Source organism: Taudactylus pleione, unplaced genomic scaffold (genome assembly GCF_031769625.1).
Source record: "Taudactylus pleione unplaced genomic scaffold, aTauple2 ptg000311l, whole genome shotgun sequence".
In the NCBI taxonomy this organism is placed as follows: domain Eukaryota; kingdom Metazoa; phylum Chordata; class Amphibia; order Anura; family Myobatrachidae; genus Taudactylus; species Taudactylus pleione.
The window spans coordinates 196,602-216,934 of NW_028284712.1; the positions used below are offsets into that span (position 1 = coordinate 196,602).

Here is a 20,333-nt window from a genome sequence, read left to right on the forward strand (position 1 = left end):
CCTCTTACATCCCTACACTGCCGCCTCTCCTCTTACATTCCCACACTGCCGCCTCTCCTCTTACATTCCCACACTGCCGCCTCTCCTCTTACATTCCCACACTGCCGCCTCTCCTCTTACATTCCCACACTGCCGCCTCTCCTCTTACATCCCTACACTGCCGCCTCTCGTCTTACATTCCCACACTGCCGCCTGTTCCTCTTACATTCCCACACTGCCGCCTGTCCCTCTTACATTCCCACACTGCCGCCTCTCCTCTTACATCCCTACACTGCCGCCTCTCCTCTTACATCCCTACACTGCCGCCTCTCCTCTTACATCCCTACACTGCCGCCTCTCCTCTTACATTCCCACACTGCCGCTTCTCCTCTTACATCCCTACACTGCCGCCTCTCCTCTACCTACACTGCCGCCTCTCCTCTTACATTCCTACACTGCCGCCTCTCCTCTACCTACACTGCCGCCTCTCCTCTTACATTCCTACAATGCCGCCTCTCCTCTTACATCCCTACACTGCCGCCTCCCCTCTTACATCCCTACACTGCCGCCTCCCCTCTTACATTCCCACACTGCCGCTTCTCCACTTACATCCCTACACTGCCGCCTCCCCTCTTACATCCCTACACTGCCACCTCCCCTCTTACATCCCTACAATGCCGCCTCCCCTCTTACATCCCTACACTGCCGCCTCTCCTCTTACATTCCCACACTGCCGCTTCTCCTCTTACATCCCTACACTGCCGTCTCTCCTCTTACATCCCTACACTGCCGCCTCTCCTCTACCTACACTGCCGCCTCTCCTCTTACATCCCTACACTGCCGCCTCTCCTCTTACATTCCTACACTGCCGCCTCTCCTCTTACATTCCTAAACTGCCGCCTCTCCTCTTACATCCCTACACTGCCGCCTCTCCTCTTACATTCCTACACTGCCGCCTCTCCTCTTACATCCCTACACTGCCGCCTCCCCTCTTACATCCCTACACTGCCGCCTCCCCTCTTACATCCCTACACTGCCGCCTCCCCTCTTACATCCCTACACTGCCGCCTCCCCTCTTACATTCCCACACTGCCGCTTCTCCACTTACATCACTACACTGCCGCCTCCCCTCTTACATCCCTACACTGCCGCCTCCCCTCTTACATCCCTACAATGCCGCCTCCCCTCTTACATCCCTACACTGCCGCCTCTCCTCTTACATTCCCACACTGCCGCTTCTCCTCTTACATCCCTACACTGCCGCCTCCCCTCTTACATCCCTACACTGCCGCCTCCCCTCTTACATCCCTACACTGCCGCCTCTCCTCTTACATCCCTACACTGCCGCCTCTCCTCTTACATCCCTACACTGCCGCCTCTCCTCTTACATCCCTACACTGCCGCCTCTCCCTCTTACATCCCTACACTGCCGCCTCTCCTCTTACATTCCCACACTGCCGCCTGTCCCTCTTATATTCCCACACTGCCGCCTCTCCTCTTACATCCCTACACTGCCGCCTCTCCCTCTTACATCCCTACACTGCCGCCTCCCCTCTTACATTCCCACACTGCCGCCTCCCCTCTTACATTCCCACACTGCCGCCTCCCCTCTTACATTCCCACACTGCCGCTTCTCCTCTACCTACACTGCCGCCTCTCCTCTTACATCCCTACACTGCCGCCTCCCCTCTTACATCCCTACACTGCCGCCTCCCCTCTTACATTCCCACACTGCCGCCTCCCCTCTTACATTCCCACACTGCCGCTTCTCCTCTACCTACACTGCCGCCTCTCCTCTTACATCCCTACACTGCCGCCTCCCCTCTTACATCCCTACACTGCTGCCTCTCCTCTACTACACTGCCGCCTCTCCTCTTACATCCCTACACTGCCGCCTCTCCTCTTACATCCCTACACTGCCGCCTCTCCTCTTACATTGCTACACTGCAAAAGACCCACTTTTATTCAATTTAAGTGCACAGTAGGAGGACTGCAGTTTACATATATTCAAGAGATCTAGACCACCACCACCACACACACACATTCCCACACTGCCGCCTGTCCCTCTTACATTCCCACACTGCCGCCTCTCCTCTTACATTCCCACACTGCCGCCTCTCCTCTTACATCCCTACACTGCCGCCTCTCCCTCTTACATCCCTACACTGCCGCCTCCCCTCTTACATTCCCACACTGCCGCCTCCCCTCTTACATTCCCACACTGCCGCCTCCCCTCTTACATTCCCACACTGCCGCTTCTCCTCTACCTACACTGCCGCCTCTCCTCTTACATCCCTACACTGCCGCCTCTCCTCTTACATCCCTACACTGCCGCCTCTCCTCTTACATTGCTACACTGCAAAAGACCCACTTTTATTCAATTTAAGTGCACAGTAGGAGGACTGCAGTTTACATATATTCAAGAGATCTAGACCACCACCACACACACACACACACACACACACACGTACGTCAGAGTCTTAGGACTCTCAGCAGAACACAGGAGAACACTGCTCCTGGGAAGCAAAATGTTTACATGAGTTTTTGTTGCACACAAGCTAACTTTATTCCTCAATTACTATTGGGGGCCATGGAGAAAAGCTCAGAGCCCAACGCTAATATACACAATATGTACGGAGGTCACGGGAAACAGGGGGAAGAATGGCGCTTCTTACCTGCATGTTACCGCTCAAACAGGTTTTTGATAAACCTTCAGTACCAGCAACAGATACAACGGTGGCCAGAGACAAAGGAGGTAACGTTGACTGTGTCGTCCCACTGTCTAAATGCAGGGACGGGTCCCACCCGAGGTGCCCGTTCATTGCACTGCCATTGTGTGGAGAGCTAGATTTTAAGGATTCCAGATAAGTGCCGTTGGGCGGGCAGGCAGCGCGTGTGAATGCAATCTTCTGATCGCCCTCGTCAGAGTCCAGTTTGGGGAAAGAGAGGGATTTAATATTGCTGACCAAGTCTATGGGGGCGAGTGACACTTTGGCAGACGGGGGCAAGTTCTCACAGTTTTCCATCTGTGGCAAAGTGATCAAACCATTGGGTTTGCGGGGGTGCTTAAAGTCCAAGGCTTCTTGTTCCTTGATAGCGAATGTCTCCTCGTCTTTCTCCGTTTCAGGCTTACAGGAGTCCGGGCTTGGATCAGGCAAAATATGGACATAAAGAATGTTCCTTAATTCTTCTTTCTCATCAATAGTTTTTAATTCTAACTTGTCAAAGGGGTCTTCCTCGCACTCGAAGTCAGCGGGGTTGAAATCCGCCAGGGTGTGAGGCGCACTCAGCACTTTTTGCTGTACGGCGGGGGTAGGAGTCATGATGTTGTTGTGCTGGAGACTGGCCAGGAAGTGGTTGATGGGAGGTGGGGGCCCCCTGCTTTCATCCCCCTCGCTCTCTCCTGGGGTGTCCGCGTTCGCATGGGAACGGGCCACTTCCGCCTTCAGCTCGGCTTCTCTCTGGGCAATTTTGATCTGTTTAATCTCCTCGGCCCACTGAATGGTCTTCTTTTCCAGGGAGAAGTCATACTGGGAATAAAACACAAAGATGCTGATTATTATACACATTCTGGAAGTCCCAGTACTGGGCTCAGCGAGAGAGAGCAAGAGATAGAGTGATCTTAGTCAGTGATTATGTTTGCGGCACAATCCAGCCTGTCATCCCAACCTCTGTGAGCTGCATGTACCATCACACTAAAGGGTAGCCCCCTTTCCCCCTGGTCTCCTCCACCTCCTCCTATCTTGCCCTTCTCTCTCTGCCTTCCTCCCCCTCTTCCCCCATTACTCTATTTTCTTTATCTTATACCCCCAAGGATCCTACTACCCCACTGCTAATCTCTCCTCCCTCACTTCTCTCCCTGTCACTTTACCCCACCTCCATTCACATCTCCTTAATTTCCTTCCCTGCCCACCTCCTACAGGTTCCCCCCCCCCAAGCACAGGAGCCCGAATGATCCCTACACTCTATTCATCTCGGTCAACCCAAAGTAATCTCATCTCCACACTATAGCAACCCTGACAATCTCATTCACATTTCTCCTATCAACTCTGTCCCTCTTTCCTGTGCCCTCTGGAATGCCAGATCAGTCTGTAACAAGCTGGCCCCCACCCATGACCTTTTCATCTCCAACTCCCAGAATCTCCTTGCCATTACTGAAACCTGGATTTTACCCTCTGACACCACTTCTCCTGCAGATCTCTCCTATGGGGGCCTCACCTTCTCCCACACCCCCAGGCCTGGGGGTCGCCATGGTGGTGGTGTTGGGGTCCTTCTATCCCCTGGTTACTCATACCAACTTATACCCTCAGAACAATCCCTTACATTCTCCACATTTGAAGTTCATGCTATACGCCTCTTCCAACCAGTACACCTCCGAGTAGCTGCCATTTACCTTCCCCCTGGCTCTCCCTCCAAGTTCCTTGACAACTTTGCTTCCTGGCTGACTCACTTTCTCTCCTCAGACCTTCCCTCTATTATCCTAGGTGACTTCAATATTCCAATTGATATCCCCACTGAACTCTCTGCTTCCAAACTCCTTACCCTCACATCATCATTTGGTCTCTCCCAATGGACCTCCTCACCCTCCCATGCAAATGGGTAATTGCTTGATCTGGTATTCACTCACCGTTGTGATATTTCTGATTACTCCAATTCCCCATTCCCCCTCTCTGACCATCACATTCTCTCTTTTAACCTATCCCTCTCTCCTTCCCCTCCTCTACCTCCGAAAACCATCATCACTAAGCAGAACATTGAAGCTGACACTGCTTTCTTTTCTTCCCTACTTGACTCACTTCTAGCCCCTGTACTCTCTTTCTCCTGCGCTGAACAAGCTGATTCCCTATACAACTCGTCCCTTACTTCTGCTCTTGACTGTTGCTCCGGCGATCACTACTCACCCCCGAAGATCCACACCTCAACACTGGCATTCCAAATGCACCAGATACCTGCAAAAATGTTCACGAACCGCCGAGCGACAGTGGAGAAGATCACGCTCTCAGGCAGATTTTCTTCATTTCAAATTCATGCTGTCATCCTACAGTGCTGCCCTTTCCCGCTCTAAACAGTCATATTTCAAGAATCTCTCATCTCCTCCCAGTCCTCACATCCCCAGCGCCTCTTTTCCACCTTCAACTCCCTCCTCGTCTCCCCTCATTGCTCTCTGCCACTGACTTTGCTACCTATTTTACATCTAAAATTGATTCCATACGTCAGGACATCATATCCAACCAGTCCCCCAGCTCTCCACCTCCTCCTTTCCCAAATCACCTTACCCCATCAACTTTACCAACTCTAACATCCTTCTCCCCTGTAACTGGAGAGGAAGTTAAGGCCCTTATCCAGTCCTCCCCCCCCCTTCCACCTCTCCCCTCGACCCTTTCCCCTCCCGCCTCCTCCACTTCCTCTCTTCTTCTGTCTGCTCCCATCTTGCCCACCTCCTTAATCTCTCCCTCTCTTCTGGCACTGTTCCTTCTGCATTCAAGCATGCCCTTGTCTCCCCCATTCTTAAAAAACCTAACCTTGATCCTAACATTCTCTCTAACTACCGACCCATCTCTCCTCTCTTTTGCCTCCAAACTCCTTGAACGTATTGTCTACAACCACCTCACCACATTTCTTTCCTCCCACTCCCTCCTTGATCCTTTTCAGTCTGGCTTCCGTTCTCTCCACTCCACTGAAACTGCCCTCAGAAAAGTCAGCAACGACCTCCTTGCTGCAAAATCCCAGGGCCACTACTCTCTGCTCATTCTCCTTGACCTCTCTGCTGCTTTTGACACTGTGGACCACCCTCTACTACTGCAAATCCTTCACTAACGTGACGCTGCTCTCTCCTGGATGTCCTCCGACCTCTCTGACCGTTCCTTCTCGGTTTTCCTTTCCGCTGTGGGGGGGATGACGACTCATCCCCCCCACAGCCTCTTACAGTAGGTGTTCCCCAGGGTTATGTTCCTGGACCTCTCCTATTCTCTCTCTATACGTCCTCTCTAGGTAAACTCATCCGCTCTTTTGACCCCCATTATCATCTCTATGCTGAAGACACTCAGATCTACCTTTCCTCGCCTGATCTTTCCCCCTCTCTAATGACTCGTATCTCTAACTATCTCTCTGCTATCTCTTCCTGGATGTCCCAGCGATTTCTCAAACTTAATATGTCTAAGACTGGGTTGATCGTCTTCCCACCCTCCCACATAACATCATGTCCCACTATTTCTTTATTAATATAGTGTTTCCTCTAGCTCCGGCGGGAGGCAGGGCGCCGGAGCTAGAGAGGGCATGCCCGTGCGCGCGTCGAAGGCGTGCGCGCACGGCCGAGAAGGGGGCGTGGTCATCGGAAAAGGGGGCGTGTCTATAAGACGCGTCCCCTTTTCGTCACTCTTGGGGGCGTGCCCGGCACTTACGGACACGCCAGGCAGCTCCCAAGCCCTGCAGACAGGGAGAATAGATGCCGGGCGCATGCGCCCGGCGTCTATTCTCCGGCGGTGACCGGGTCACCGCATGTTTCTCCACCCGCGGGACACTGCGTCCCGCGGGTGAGAACGGCTCCCGCAGGCTGTGAGGGCAGGGCGCTTTTTGCCCTCCTCCTGGAGGGCAGGGTGCTTTTTGCCCTCCAGAAGGAGGGCAGGGCGCCGCGCCCCGCTAAAACAGCCTAGCGGGAACGCTATAATAGATGGCATAACCATCTCATCTAGTCCCAAAGTGCGTTGTCTTGGAGTCATCCTGGACTCCTCCCTCTCCTTCTAACCACATATCCAGCACCTCTCACAGTCCTGTCGTTTCCATCTCAAGAATATTTCCAAAGATCAGACCCTTCCTCATCCAGGATGCTACAAAAACACTCATACACTCACTGGTCATCTCCAGATTGGACTACTGTAACCTCCTCCTATCTGGCCTCCCCAACTCCCATCTCTCTCCTCTCTAGTCTGTCCTTACTGCTGCTCAGCTCATCTTCCCCTCCAAACTCTTACTCCCCAATAGGGCAACCACCACTCGGCTGCTTATGTGGGCATAAGTGTCGCAAATATATGTTTATTATCCATGTCCTGTATTGTATTGTAATGTAAGTCACTGGTTACTTATTTGTTCATGTACTTTGTAAAGCGCTGCGGAACACTTGTGGCGCCATATATATAAATGATAATAATACCATCTCTGATCTATAAAGGATAGGTGCTTTCTGATGTCTGATCACAAGGGCAATCCAAACTGCAAATATACTGACAGGGTGGACACAATGACAGGACCACACTCAGAGGGCACAGCGACAGGAAAACATGGGGTCACATACAGACCAGAGGACACAGCGACAGGTAAACATGGGGTCACACACACACAGACCAGAGGACACAGCGACAGGTAAACATGGGGTCACACACAGACCAGAGGACACAGCGACAGGTAAACATGGGGTCACACACACACAGACCAGAGGACACAGTGACAGGTAAACAGAAGAAAATAATGTATTTGCAAATAATATAAATGACTACTATGTGATAAATGCATATCATTGCCCCTATGTAATAAAGAACACGCTTACGAGCTCCTGCAAACTCACTAGAGCACCAATACACAGTGACCGGAGTCTCTGAAGAAGCATTTAGAATGGTTACAAGGTGTCAGTTGTTTAGCGATTTTGCTCCAAGCTTACAGGTCATTAGAATCCCGTTTATAGCATTATTCAGGTGTGAAAGCGGCCGGTACTCTGCACTAAGGTTCTTAGCAGAATCAGCCATTCCATGAATACCATACACATTGTAATCTCGGCTAGGGACACTCACCTGAACCTCGCCGATGAGCTGGCTGATGTCCGGCACACAGAACCCGATAGGCAAGCCAACTTTATCCGGGACCCTAAACTTCTCACCGATCTTGAAGGGGACGTCCTCTAGGTAGCTGAAAGGCCCTGGGATAAAAGTAGCAGCAATACTGAGCGGCTGATCCTATAAGCACCGTCACAATGACTAACATCTGTATGAGGAGCACAGATCCCTGTATGTAACTGATACGTTACCAGAGACCTGCTAAGGGTCCCTGTACTGTGGAAATTTTCCAGCCAAGCATGAAATATAGATATACTGTACATGTATATAATAAAAAATATTATTATTTCACAGTAAAAAAAAAATAGTGTTTCTTTCAGCCCGTCGTATATCCGGGAAATGAATTAATGTTGCAGTGGGGTGGGGAGGGGGGCACGTGGAATAAAATTAGGCCTGCACCATTACTGAAAGAACCATGCGATAGTCACCACCAATATTATAATATACGCTTACCATGTATATCTGACGTGGACTTCCTAGAAGCCATTTAGAGTCTGTAAGAAAAGACAAATATAATAGTTTTTGTGTAGAATAAGATATATAAACATAGTACAACATACAGGAGCTCAGATAATGACGGAGATAATTACACAACCAATGTAAACCATTACATACAGGAAGACAAGACATAAGGCAGTCTTTATAGCTATCTGCATATACAGTGTTGTACAATGAAGCCGTATGTATGACGCTGCCCACTACACGGTTGCCACCAGTGTATAAAGGTAAGGGAAGCACTAGCTCGTCCCGGGGCGGACAGACCTCATTACATCAGGTAAGATCCCCCTCCTCCAGAGTGGAGCGAAGGTAGAGCGGGTGGGTGGAGCGAAGGTAGAGCGGGTGGGTGGAGCGAAGGTAGAGCGGGTGGGTTGGAGCGAAGGTAGAGCGGGTGGGTGGAGCGAAGGTAGAGCGGGTGGGTGGAGCGAAGGTAGAGCGGGTGAGTGGAGCGAAGGTAGAGCGGGTGGGTGGAGCGAAGGTAGAGCGGGTGGGTGGAGCGAAGGTAGAGCGGGTGGGTGGAGCGAAGGTAGAGCGGGTGGGTGGAGCGAAGGTAGAGCGGGTGGGTGGAGCGAAGGTAGAGCGGGTGGGTGGAGCGAAGGTAGAGCGGGTGGGTGGAGCGAAGGTAGAGCGGGTGGGTGGAGCGAAGGTAGAGCGGGTGGGTGGAGCGAAGGTAGAGCGGGTGGGTGGAGCGAAGGTAGAGCGGGTGGGTGGAGATGTATGTGCTGCTCCGTGCAGGGAGCATGGCGCCTTACATATCAGCGTACTGTGCGCTGAGCTCACCTTCTGACCACATAGAAACACCAGTGACATTTAGTGGAGAGCGCACAATGTGTGGCGCCAAGTCCATGTTTCCGCCAGTGAATGCGGCGTGGACTGGGTGCAAACATTGCTTAATCAGGCAGAGTCTGTGCTAATTACTACTCAATAGTTCCTAATGATCATCACTATTCCCTGTTGCAACATTTATTTCTAGATAGGAAGACAAAAAGGTGGTACATATGAGTGTGACCTGTATATAGTGATCAGTGTGTATCAGGTGTGTGATATTAGTGTTACCTGTGTATTGTGATCGAGGTAACCGATGTATAATCACTGTGTATCAGGTGTGTCCTGTATATAGTGATCAGTGTGTATCAGGTGTGTGATATTAGTGTTACCTGTGTATTGTGATCGATGTAACCGATGTATAATCACTGTGTATCAGGTGTGACCTGTATATTAAGATCAGTGTGACCTGTGTATAGTGGTCAAAGTGCATCAGGAATGTGATGTCAGTGTGACCTGTGTATAGTGATCAGTGAGCATCAGTTGTGTGATATCAGTGTGACCTGTGTATAGTGATCAGTGAGTATCAGGTGTGTGATATCAGTGTGACCTGTGTATAGTGATCAGTGAGTATCAGGTGTGTGATATCAGTGTGACCTGTGTATAATGATCATTTGAGTATCAGGTGTGTGATAGTGTGATTTCATTATCAATTAAGCAGGTAAAAGGTCTGGAGTTGATTCTAGGTGTGACATTTGCATTTGGAATCAGTTGCTGTCGACTCTCAATATGAGATCCAAAGAGCTGTCACTATCAGTGAAGCAAGCCATCATTAGGCTGAGAAATCAAAACAAACCCATCAGAGAGATAGCAAAAACATTAGGTGTGGCCAAATCAACTGTTTGGAACATTCTTAAAAAGAAAGAACGCACCGGAGAGCTCAGCAACACCAAAAGACCCGGAAGACCACGGAAAACAACTGTGGTGGATGACAGAAGAATTATTTCCCTGGTGAAGAAAAACCCCTTCACAAAAGTTGGCCAAATCAAGAACACTCTCCAGGAGATAGGTGTATGTGTGTCAAAGTCAACAATCAAGAGAAGAAGACTTCACAAGAGTCAAAATAGAGGGTTCACCACAAGATGTAAACCATTGGTGAGCCACAAAAACAGGAATACCAGATTAGAGTTTGCCAAACAACATCTAAAAAAGCCATTACAGTTCTGGAACAACATCCTATGGACAGATGAGACAAAGATCAACTTGTACCAGAGTGATGGGAAGAGAAGAGTATGGAGAAGGAAAGGAACTGCTCATGATCCAAAACATACCACCACATCAGTGAAGCATGGTGGTGGTAGTGTCATGGCGTGGGCATGTATGGCTGCCATGGGAACTGGTTCCCTTGTATTTATTGATGATGTGACTGCTGACAAAAGCAGCAGAATGAATTCTGAAGTATTTTGGGCAATATTATATGCTCATATTCAGTCAAATGCTTCAGAACTCATTGGACGGCGCTTCACAGTGCAGATGAACAATGACCCGAAGCATACTGCAAAAGCAACCAAAGAGTTTTTTTACGGCTAAAAAGTGGAAAGTTATGCAATGGCCAAGTCAATCCCCTGACCTGAATCCGATTGAGCATGCATTTCACTTGATGAAGACAACACTGAAGGGAAAATGCCCCAAGAACAAGGAGGAACTGAAGACATTTGCAGTAGAGGCCTGGCAGAGCATCACCAGGGATGAAACCCAGCGTCTGGTGATGTCTATGCGTTCCAGACTTCAGGCTGTAATTGCCTGCAAAGGATTTGCAACAAAGTATTAAAAAGTGAAAGTTAGATTTAGGATTGTTTAGTTTGTCCCATTACTTTTGGCCCCTTAAAAAGTGGGAGGCTCATATAGAAACCATTGTAATTCCTACACCGTTCACCTGATTTGGATGTAATTACCCTCAAATTAAATCTGAAAGTCTGCAGTTAAATCACATCTTGTTTGTTTCATTTCAAAGCCATTGTGGTGGTGAATAGAGGCCAAAATATGAAAATTCTGTCAATGTCCCAATATTTATACACCTGACTGTACATGCTTAAAGGAATGTAATTCCAAGAGTGAAAAAATCTCTATTCCCATAAAAATGTTATGGGTGTAGTTCAAAGTCCAATGGCTCCTTTCCCATGAAAAATTATGGGTAATAAGAGAATTTCGGCGAGATATCAAAAACAAAAATTAAATGGATATGTTTTATCAATATTCATATAATTTACAGGTTTATCCTGAGACAAAACATAATTTCCAAATTATGGCGTCAGCAAAGTAAATAGCACATCGATTTGAGAATATCAAAATTAATGACAACAGCTCTATACAGGGCAATTCTATTACCACAACCACATCTATGGTATTTCCACCTTTATATACCTTCTCTCTGCCTGCATGCAGTTAAACCAATGTGCTGTATTATACATTGAAATTGTAATTTCGGCAGATTAATCATTCATAAACACAATGTGATCATTTTGTATCATCCACCATGGATAAGGTAGGTGAATAATCGCAGCACCACTAACACCGCGTCACATCTGCTTTTCTGCAACTTGATGTAACATAGGTTGCACAATGAGAGTACAATTGGGTGTTCTAGTGCTGAGGAAGAAAGTAAAGACTGCTTCTGCTGCAGGCCAGGAAGCGGCAGGGCACACTGATGTTTACACCATAGCAGCGTGTCCCCGACAGGCTACGGTGCTGAGAGAGAGCATGGAGAAGAGGAATGTACCTGACCACTGACTAGATGTCAGCGGGGGATGTGTGATGTGGTTACAGCTTTCTGACACCAGTGGGAGATCAGCCGTGCACAGCAGACACTCCCTCCTTCCTGTCCTGGACGTATGTTTCACCTGACAGCCTTCTCAGCAGGGAGCCAGGTCAGTGTCCACGATTGTCTGGTCTTATATAGGTTGCAGTATGTAAAATACCCCTTCCATCACATGGGGGAGTGTTTGACATGTTCAAGTTTAGTGATGGTTGTCCAGTTAAAGTTACCTAATTTGCATAGATTGCTAAATGGATATATTCTGAGTGTGATTAAATGATTCACAGCTGATAGCCGTTTTACACTCAAAGTTGATCTCAATCCTCTGGAAGAAAAACACACAGAGGAGGGGAGTAGTAAGCCCCCTGTAATAGGGCCCCCAGTAGCAAGCCCCCTGTAATAGGGCCCCCAGTAGCAAGCCCCCTGTAATAGGGCCCCCAGTAGCAAGCCCCCTGTAATAGGGCCCCCAGTAGCAAGCCCCCTGTAATAGGGCCCCCAGTAGTAAACCTCCTGTAATAGTGCCCCCAGTAGTAAGCCTCCTGTAATAGTGCCCCCAGTAGCAAGCCCCCTCTAATAGTGCCCCCAGTAGTAAGCCCCCTTAATAGTGCCCCCAGTAGTAAGCCCAGCCCCCTGTAATAGTGCCCCAGTAGTAAGCCCCCCTGTAATAGTGCCCCCAGTAGCAAGCCCCCTGTAATAGTGCCCAATGTAGTAAGCCCCCTGTAATAGTGCCCCCAGTAGTAAGCCCCCTGTAATAGTGCCCAATGTAGTAAGCCCCCTGTAATAGTGCCCCCAGTAGTAAGCCCCCTGTAATAGTGCCCAGAGTAGTAAGCCCCCTGTAATAGTGCCCCAGTAGTAAGCCCCCTGTAATAGTTACCCAGTAGTAAGCCCCCTGTAATAGTGCCCCCGTGTAGTAAGCCCCCTGTAATAGTGCCCCCAGTAGTAAGCCCTCTGTAATAGTGCCCCCAGTAGTAGTAAGCCCCCTGTAACAGGGAACCTAGTAGTAGTAAGCCCCCTGTAATAGTGCCCCCAATAGTAAGCCCCCTGTAATAGTGCCCCTGGTAGTAAGCCATCTGTAATAGTGCCCCCGGTAGTAAGCCCTCTGTAATAGTGACCCCAGTAGCAGTAAGCCCCCTGTAACAGGGAACCTAGTAGTAGTAAGCCCCCTGTAATAGTTCCCCCAGTAGTAAGCCCCCTGTAATAGTGCCCCCAGTAGTAAGCCCCCTGTAATAGTGCCCCAGTAGTAAGCCCCCTGTAATAGTGTCCTCAGTAGTAAGCCCCCTGTAATAGTGCCCCAGTAGTAAGCCCCCTGTAATAGTGTCCTCAGTAGTAAGCCCCCTGTAATAGTGTCCTCAGTAGTAAGCCCCCTGTAATAGTGTCCTCAGTAGTAAGCCCCCTGTAATAGTGTCCCCAGTAGTAAGCCCCCTGTAATAGTGTCCCCAGTAGTAAGCCCCCTGTAATAGTGTCCCCAGTAGCGTGCCCCCTGTAATAGTGCCCCCAGTAGCAAGCCCCCTGTAATAGTGCCCCCAGTAGCAAGCCCCCTGTAATAGTGCCCCCAGTAGTAAGCCTCCTGTAATAGTGCCCCCAGTAGTAAGCCTCCTGTAATAGTGCCCCCAGTAGTAAGCCCTCTGTAATAGTGCCCCCCAGTAGTAAGCCCTCTGTAATAGTGCCCGCAGTAGTAGTAAGCCCCCTGTAACAGGGAACCTAGTAGTAGTAAGCCCCCTGTAATAGTGCCCCCAGTAGTAAGCCCCCTGTAATAGTGCCCCCAGTAGTAAGCCCCCTGTAATAGTACCCCCAGTAGTAGTAAGCCCCCTGTAATAGTGCACCCAGTAGTAAGCCCCCTGTAATAGTGCCCCCAGTAGTAAGCCCCCTGTAATAGTGCCCCCAGTAGTAAGCCCCCTGTAATAGTGCCCCCAGTAGTAAGCCCCCTGTAATAGTGCCCCCAGTAGTAAGCCCCCTGTAATAGTACCCCCAGTAGTAGTAAGCCCCCTGTAATAGTGCACCCAGTAGTAAGCCCCCTGTAATAGTGCCCCCAGTAGTAAGCCCCCTGTAATAGTGCCCCCAGTAGTAAGCCCCCTGTAATAGTACCCCCAGTAGTAGTAAGCCCCCTGTAATAGTTCCCCCAGTAGTAAGCCCCCTGTAATAGCTGCTGTCCGCCGCTCCTCATTACTATGGGAGAGACTTCATGACTTGTAAACGTGCCCCCAGTAGACTTTTATGACATTTTTGCACTATTCCTTTTTAGAAACACATATAGTTATTGTTAATACACAGATAGATACAAGATTATTTCAAATGTCCAAATACACCAACAGGTGTGTCACATAATCTGTACACTTTGGGCACATTGATCACTTTTAAACACAATTCTTTTCCTATTTGTATAATAGGTCTAATTTGTTGTGATTCACATAGAAGTAAAATGTCCAATTATAAGAACCGTAAGATAATGATGTAACAAAGGAATATAATTTGTTTTTTTTATCAGAAATAATAAAGGTCTTCTTGAAATATCTTGGAACCTATCTGATGCTGAATAAGATGTAATAATGGACACTTGAATGTTTCGCCCATGACATTAATTGTGACATTTTAAGGCCCCCATACATCAGCAATTGATTGCAGCAATCGTGCAATCGATTGAAAAAGGGAAAGATTTGCAAATTGCACGATTGCTGCAATCAATTGCTGATGTATGGGGGTCTTTACATGCAGAAAGGGAGGATACACTGCCCAAATAATTTGGCTTCTCCTCCCCTCCTCTGTGTGTTTTTCTTCCAGAGGAATGAGATCAACTTTGAGTATAAAACGGTTATCAGCTGTGAATCATTTAATCACACCCCTGAATGAGTTAGGAGGAATAGATCCACTTAACAATCTATGCAAATTAGGCAACTAACTGGACAATGAACACGTCAGACACTCACACGTCAGACACTCCCCCATGTGATGGAAGGGGTATTTCACATACTGCAGCCTATTTAAGACCAGACAATCGTGGACACTGACCTGGCTCCCTGCTGAGAAGGCTGTCAGGTGAAACGTATGTCCAGGACAGGAAGGAGGGAGTGTCTGCTGTGCAGGGCTGATCTCCCACTGGTGTCAGAAAGCTGTAACCACATCACACATCCCCCGCTGACATCTAGTCAGTGGTCAGGTACATTCCTCTTCTCCATGCTCTCTCTCAGCACCGTAGCCTGTCGGGGACACGCTGCTATGGTGTAAACATCAGTGTGCCCTGCCGCTTCCTGGCCTGCAGCAGAAGCAGTCTTTACTTTCTTCCTCAGCACTAGATCACCCAATTGTACTCTCATTGTGCAACCTATGTTACATCAAGTTGCAGAAAAGCAGATGTGACGCGGTATTAGTGGTGCGATTATTCACTTATCTTATCCATGGTGGATGATACAAAATGATCACATTGTGTTTATGAATGATTAATCTGCAGAAATCACGATTTCAATGTATAATACAGCACATTGGTTTCACTGCATGCAGGCAGAGAGAAGGTATATAAAGGTGGAAATACCAGAGATGTGGTTGTGGTAATAGAATTGCCCTGTATAGAGCTGTTGTCATGAATTTGGATATTCTCAAATCGATGAGCTATTAAAAGGTGAACGTATGTAGCAGGTTAGTGTGAGATTGGATAGTGATGTCACAGAGTGAGCACAGTGCAGTCACACAGTCTATGTAGCAGGTTAGTGTGTGATTGGATGGTGATGTCAGAGTGAGCACAGTGCAGTCACACAGTCTATGTAGCAGGTTAGTGTGTGATTGGATGATGATGTTACATAGTGAGCGCGGTGCAGTCACACAGTCTATGTAGCAGGTTAGTCTGTGATTGGATGGTGGTGTCAGAGTGAGCACAGTGCAGTCACACAGTCTATGTAGCAGGTTAGTGTGTGATTGGATGGTGATGTCAGAGTGAGCACAGTGCAGTCACACAGTCTATGTAGCAGGTTAGTGTGTGATTGGATGATGATGTTACATAGTGAGCGCGGTGCAGTCCCACAGTCTATGTAGCAGGTTAGTGTGTGATTGGATGGTGGTGTCACAGAGTGAGCACAGTGCAGTCACACAGTCTATGTAGCAGGTTAGTGTGTGATTGGATGGTGATGTCACAGAGTGAGCACAGTGCAGTCACACAGTCTATATAGCAGGTTAGTGTATGATTGGATGATAATGTCACAGAGTGAGCACAGTGCAGTCACACAGTCTATATAGCAGGTTAGTGTGTGATTGGATGGTGATGTCAGAGTGAGCACAGTGCAGTCACACAGTCTATGTAGCAGGTTAGTGTGTGATTGGATGGTGATGTCAGAGTGAGCACAGCGCAGTCACACAGTCTATGTAGCAGGTTAGTGTGTGATTGGATGGTGATGTCACAGAGTGAGCGCAGTGCAGTCACACAGTCTATGTAGCAGGTTAGTCTGTGATTGGATGATGATGTTACAGAGTGAGCATAGCGCAGTCACACAGTCTATGTAGCAGGTTAGTCTGTGATTGGATGGTGATGTTACAGAGTGAGCATAGCGCAGTCACACAGTCTATGTAGCAGGTTAGTCTGTGATTGGATGGTGATGTTAGAGTGAGCATAGCGCAGTCACACAGTCTATGTAGCAGGTTAGTCTGTGATTGGATGATGATGTCACAGAGTGAGCATAGCGCAGTCACACAGTCTATGTACCAGGTTAGTCTTATTTGTTTGTTATGGCACTGTGCAGTGATGCTCCTCTCGTGCAAGATACTGCAACTCTTATCTGTAGATATACATTGTATCACCTATATACACACAAGCTCCTGTCTGATGGCCTTGTCTATAGGTCACTATATGGATTGTCCATTGTATAACACAATTGTCACAACACGTAAAGTGTGGCTAATTAGGAAAGATTACACCACAAGAACAGGTTATTCCACGAGTAACTAGACTCTAGCAACTAGTATCACTTTCTAACTTCTAATGATACAAACAAAATGACAAATGTGGCCTCATACATTGTTACTTAAATCACACCAAATACCCCTCCCGACATGCCTGGTTCCCGAGTGACTCTGCCCCCTCGTGCTCCTTTTCCATAGGTAAAACAACTGGGAGAGAAAAACTACTTTACTGGATTATACTGAGCAGTTTGGTCTGCGGCAGCGTCTGAATCTGCGTATGAAGCGCCGCAGATGCATCGGCCGCGGCAGCGTCTGAATCTGCGTATGAAGCGCCGCAGATGCATCGGCCGCGGCTTTTTCTCATGCCCAGTTCAGTTGTGCTTCACCTGCGACTTTATACGTGTGTAATACCAACTCCTGTGCCGTTACAGCCGCAGCCCGGCGTCTCCAGTGCTCTGCAAGGGGTGATTAGCTGCGTCTGCGATGCGAATGAGACACAAAATGTAGAAAAAATATGGCACGCTACTACCTCTCGGAGCGGCTGATTGGTGCCTGGTGTCTCGCGACGTATGGCGTATAGACGATGGGTTATGAGGACATATCTGTACTAACAGGGAAAAAAGGTGCTTTTACATAATCCGGTAATTCCAGAAAGCACGGGGAGATTCCAGATGAATCATGGGAGGAATGATCCGGCTCCCTGCAGTGATCACAATGTAAACATTGCGGAGACTCTACACCGAGTCATGTGACAGTTCTTACAGGGGACTTTGTACCTGTACGTTTACAGCAACAAATAAAATATGTACATATAAAGTACATATTACAGAATGCAGACCGAGCTTTGTAACTCGCCGTTTAGTGGCATCTTCTTAATAACTCACAATAACAATATAACATTTGGTCACGTTAGTAATATTTATTACATATATTTCCTAACTGTACAAGCTACCACCGTGGCCTGTGATATCCTATGTAACAAATGCTTTTGGTTCTGATATAGACCTTATTTAGCCGAAGAGCCTAATTACACTGTTATTTTATGAGCTTTACCTACAGTCGCCATTATCATGTGACAGAACCATGTGACGTTCCAGTAGCGCCATTTCGGAGGCTACTGTAATACTGCCAAGTAACTTAGATCTCAATGCCCCAATGTATCGGCCCAATAGGACTTCTGCATTTTACATATCAATTCAAACAGCAGCTTGGTTGTCGGTGCGCAGCAGAGCGCTGGAGATTTCACTGTGCGTAGTAGCCAGCACTTTATACATTAAAGATGACAGTGATATGCGTAGCTGAAAATAGAAGGTTATGCAGAGTGAGATAAGTGGAAATCTTTATTTTCTAGCCAGCAAATTATAAATAATGATTTTGTGATAGAACATAGAGTAATGTCTGTGCTTGTATTAACTTAATATACGTATCACATGATGTCACCATAATACATTGCACTAGGGATGACCAACGACTGCACAAATACTGGCCCTATGCACTCACACTGGCAGACTGTAATGAAATCTGGCACGCTCATTCAGTACACCAAGCCTGCCTATAATCCTTATCCAGGGCAGGGCAGGCCACTAGCACACTGGCAATCCCAGCTCTCGTCTGACCGAGATACCACAGATTTAGGACCAGTGTATTCTTCTTCTTCTAGAAAAAAATCACAATCTCATCCGCCTGTTCTGTAACTTGTCATTTCTATAAAGAATTTAGGATGGACTTTTCCACACAAGGCAAAAAGGACCACAGAGCTGAAAGCAATTGTCCTCCGCCTCGCTGTAACACAACATTAATTATGAATAGTTTGGGTTTAAATATTTAATGTCACAGAGAGGACACACAGAGCCACCGATAAAGAGCAGTGATCCAGACCTACAGCTAGGGTCAGTAGAGGGGCAGCTAGCAAAGGAGCGATTTTCCGGCCTGGAAAACTACACATAGGGGGAATTCAATTCCATGTGATGTGCTCCTGGCTGCGCACATATTGGCCCTTTACAACAGTGCTGACATCACAAGTTTCCCTGAGCACCTCTATAGGGCGCAAGGGGACACCTGCAAGGCCGGTGGAGAGCGAGGTGCCGTTACGGAATGGCGCACTTTTACGCTGCTGATTAAATGAGCCCCCCCATAGGACACAAACAGTAATTCAGTTGCGGTTTTAAGCTCGTGTGACAACTGCTCGATAAAGAACAGACTTCAACGAAGCACATTTTTTACTTAAGCTGTTTTCCTGCTGGCCCTAAATGCCGCATTACAGCTTTTCAGCAATGGTCATAGAAGGGAACACTGCTCTGTGCTATATCCTCTAGGAAAAATCCATGATAACAAATAAAATGAATAGGAAAAAAAAAACACACAATGTCCCCAGCATTGTCACAGTGATTACATTGTCAGCAGGAAATGCTGCCCTGTTAATAATCACTAAAACACCAAGGGGGACGTCACGCTGAGCGGTCACGTAATACGTACCTGCTGAGATTTCTAGGCCAACATCAGGCTGTGTAGTGTGGAGATAATGATCCATTGGAGGGAATCAGTTCCTATATCATGAGAACGGGGCTCCTAATGTTATATACGAGAGTCAAAATTATCCGCACTCCAGTTATACTAAAACCTCTTTTGGCCGCACGTCTTATCGACGCTTGCCGTACTAGGTCGCTGTCTCACCAGTCACTGCTGTGCAGGTGTGAACGTGTTAAGTCAGTTCATTTGTGACTGCAGGGCAAGAAAAAATGGCTGCCCCACTTGTGATGTGCACGAAAGGAGGGCAGCGTGCAGGGATTTCTTTTTTGTGGTCTGAGGGGGGAAGCAGTCGGGAAACCGACGGGCGGAATCTCGACCATCGGCTTCCTGACTGTCTAATCCCGGCAAGGGTTAAATGACAGGTGTCGAAATCCCGACGCTTGTCATTTTACCTATGGCGGGAGTCCGACACCCGGCTTACCTATCGAAGGTAAGCCAGGCGCGGACAGCCACGTATGGGGAAGGGTTAGGGTTCCCTGGGGGGGACATAGGGTTAGGCACCCCCCCAGGAGTTTAGGGTTAGGCTAGGGGAAGGGAGGGTTAGGCATCCCCCTGGGGGATTTAGGATTAGGCGGCGGGGAAGGGGGAGGTTAGGTTTAGGCACTTAGAGGGTGCATTAGGGTTAGGCACCCCTAAGGGAGGGTTAGGGGGTAGAATAGGGTATGAAATACTTACCGTAGGACGATCGGGATTTTCACTGTTGCCGGGATGCCGCTGTCGGGATTTGAACCGCCGGCCGCAATCATACTGAATCCTCTGAGGGTGCGTCTGGTGTCGATATTTATCAAAGACTTTGTGCACAGTATAGAGAAAGTGTTTTGTCGTGAAGAAGTGTGTATGAATGGATAGAGAAGTTCAAAGGTCACACAAGTGTCAGCCATGAAGAAGGAGCCGGACGCCCATCCACGTCCGATGAGAACATTGAGCGCGCACGTGAACTGATTCTGCTGGATAGACGAGTGACAGTGGATTATGTTACAAATCATTTGCAAACCAGCCATGGCTCTGCCTGTGCAATAATCCATGACAGCGGTGCA

At 48.2% G+C, this 20,333-nt stretch overlaps 1 protein-coding gene across 1 annotated transcript in view; it reads right to left on the reverse strand.

The window, feature by feature from the left end:
- UBAP1 (ubiquitin associated protein 1) overlaps positions 1-20,333 on the reverse strand; it is a 45,074-nt gene that overhangs the window by 18,455 nt on the left and 6,286 nt on the right. Inside the window, exons 2-4 of the mRNA XM_088442398.1 lie at positions 8,259-8,299; positions 7,764-7,888; positions 2,655-3,509 (exon numbers count right to left, since the gene is read on the reverse strand). Of these exons, the coding sequence (XP_088298524.1) occupies positions 2,655-3,509; positions 7,764-7,888; positions 8,259-8,292 (1,014 nt within the window). The 5' untranslated portion in view covers positions 8,293-8,299. The remainder of the gene's footprint in view (positions 1-2,654; positions 3,510-7,763; positions 7,889-8,258; positions 8,300-20,333) is intronic.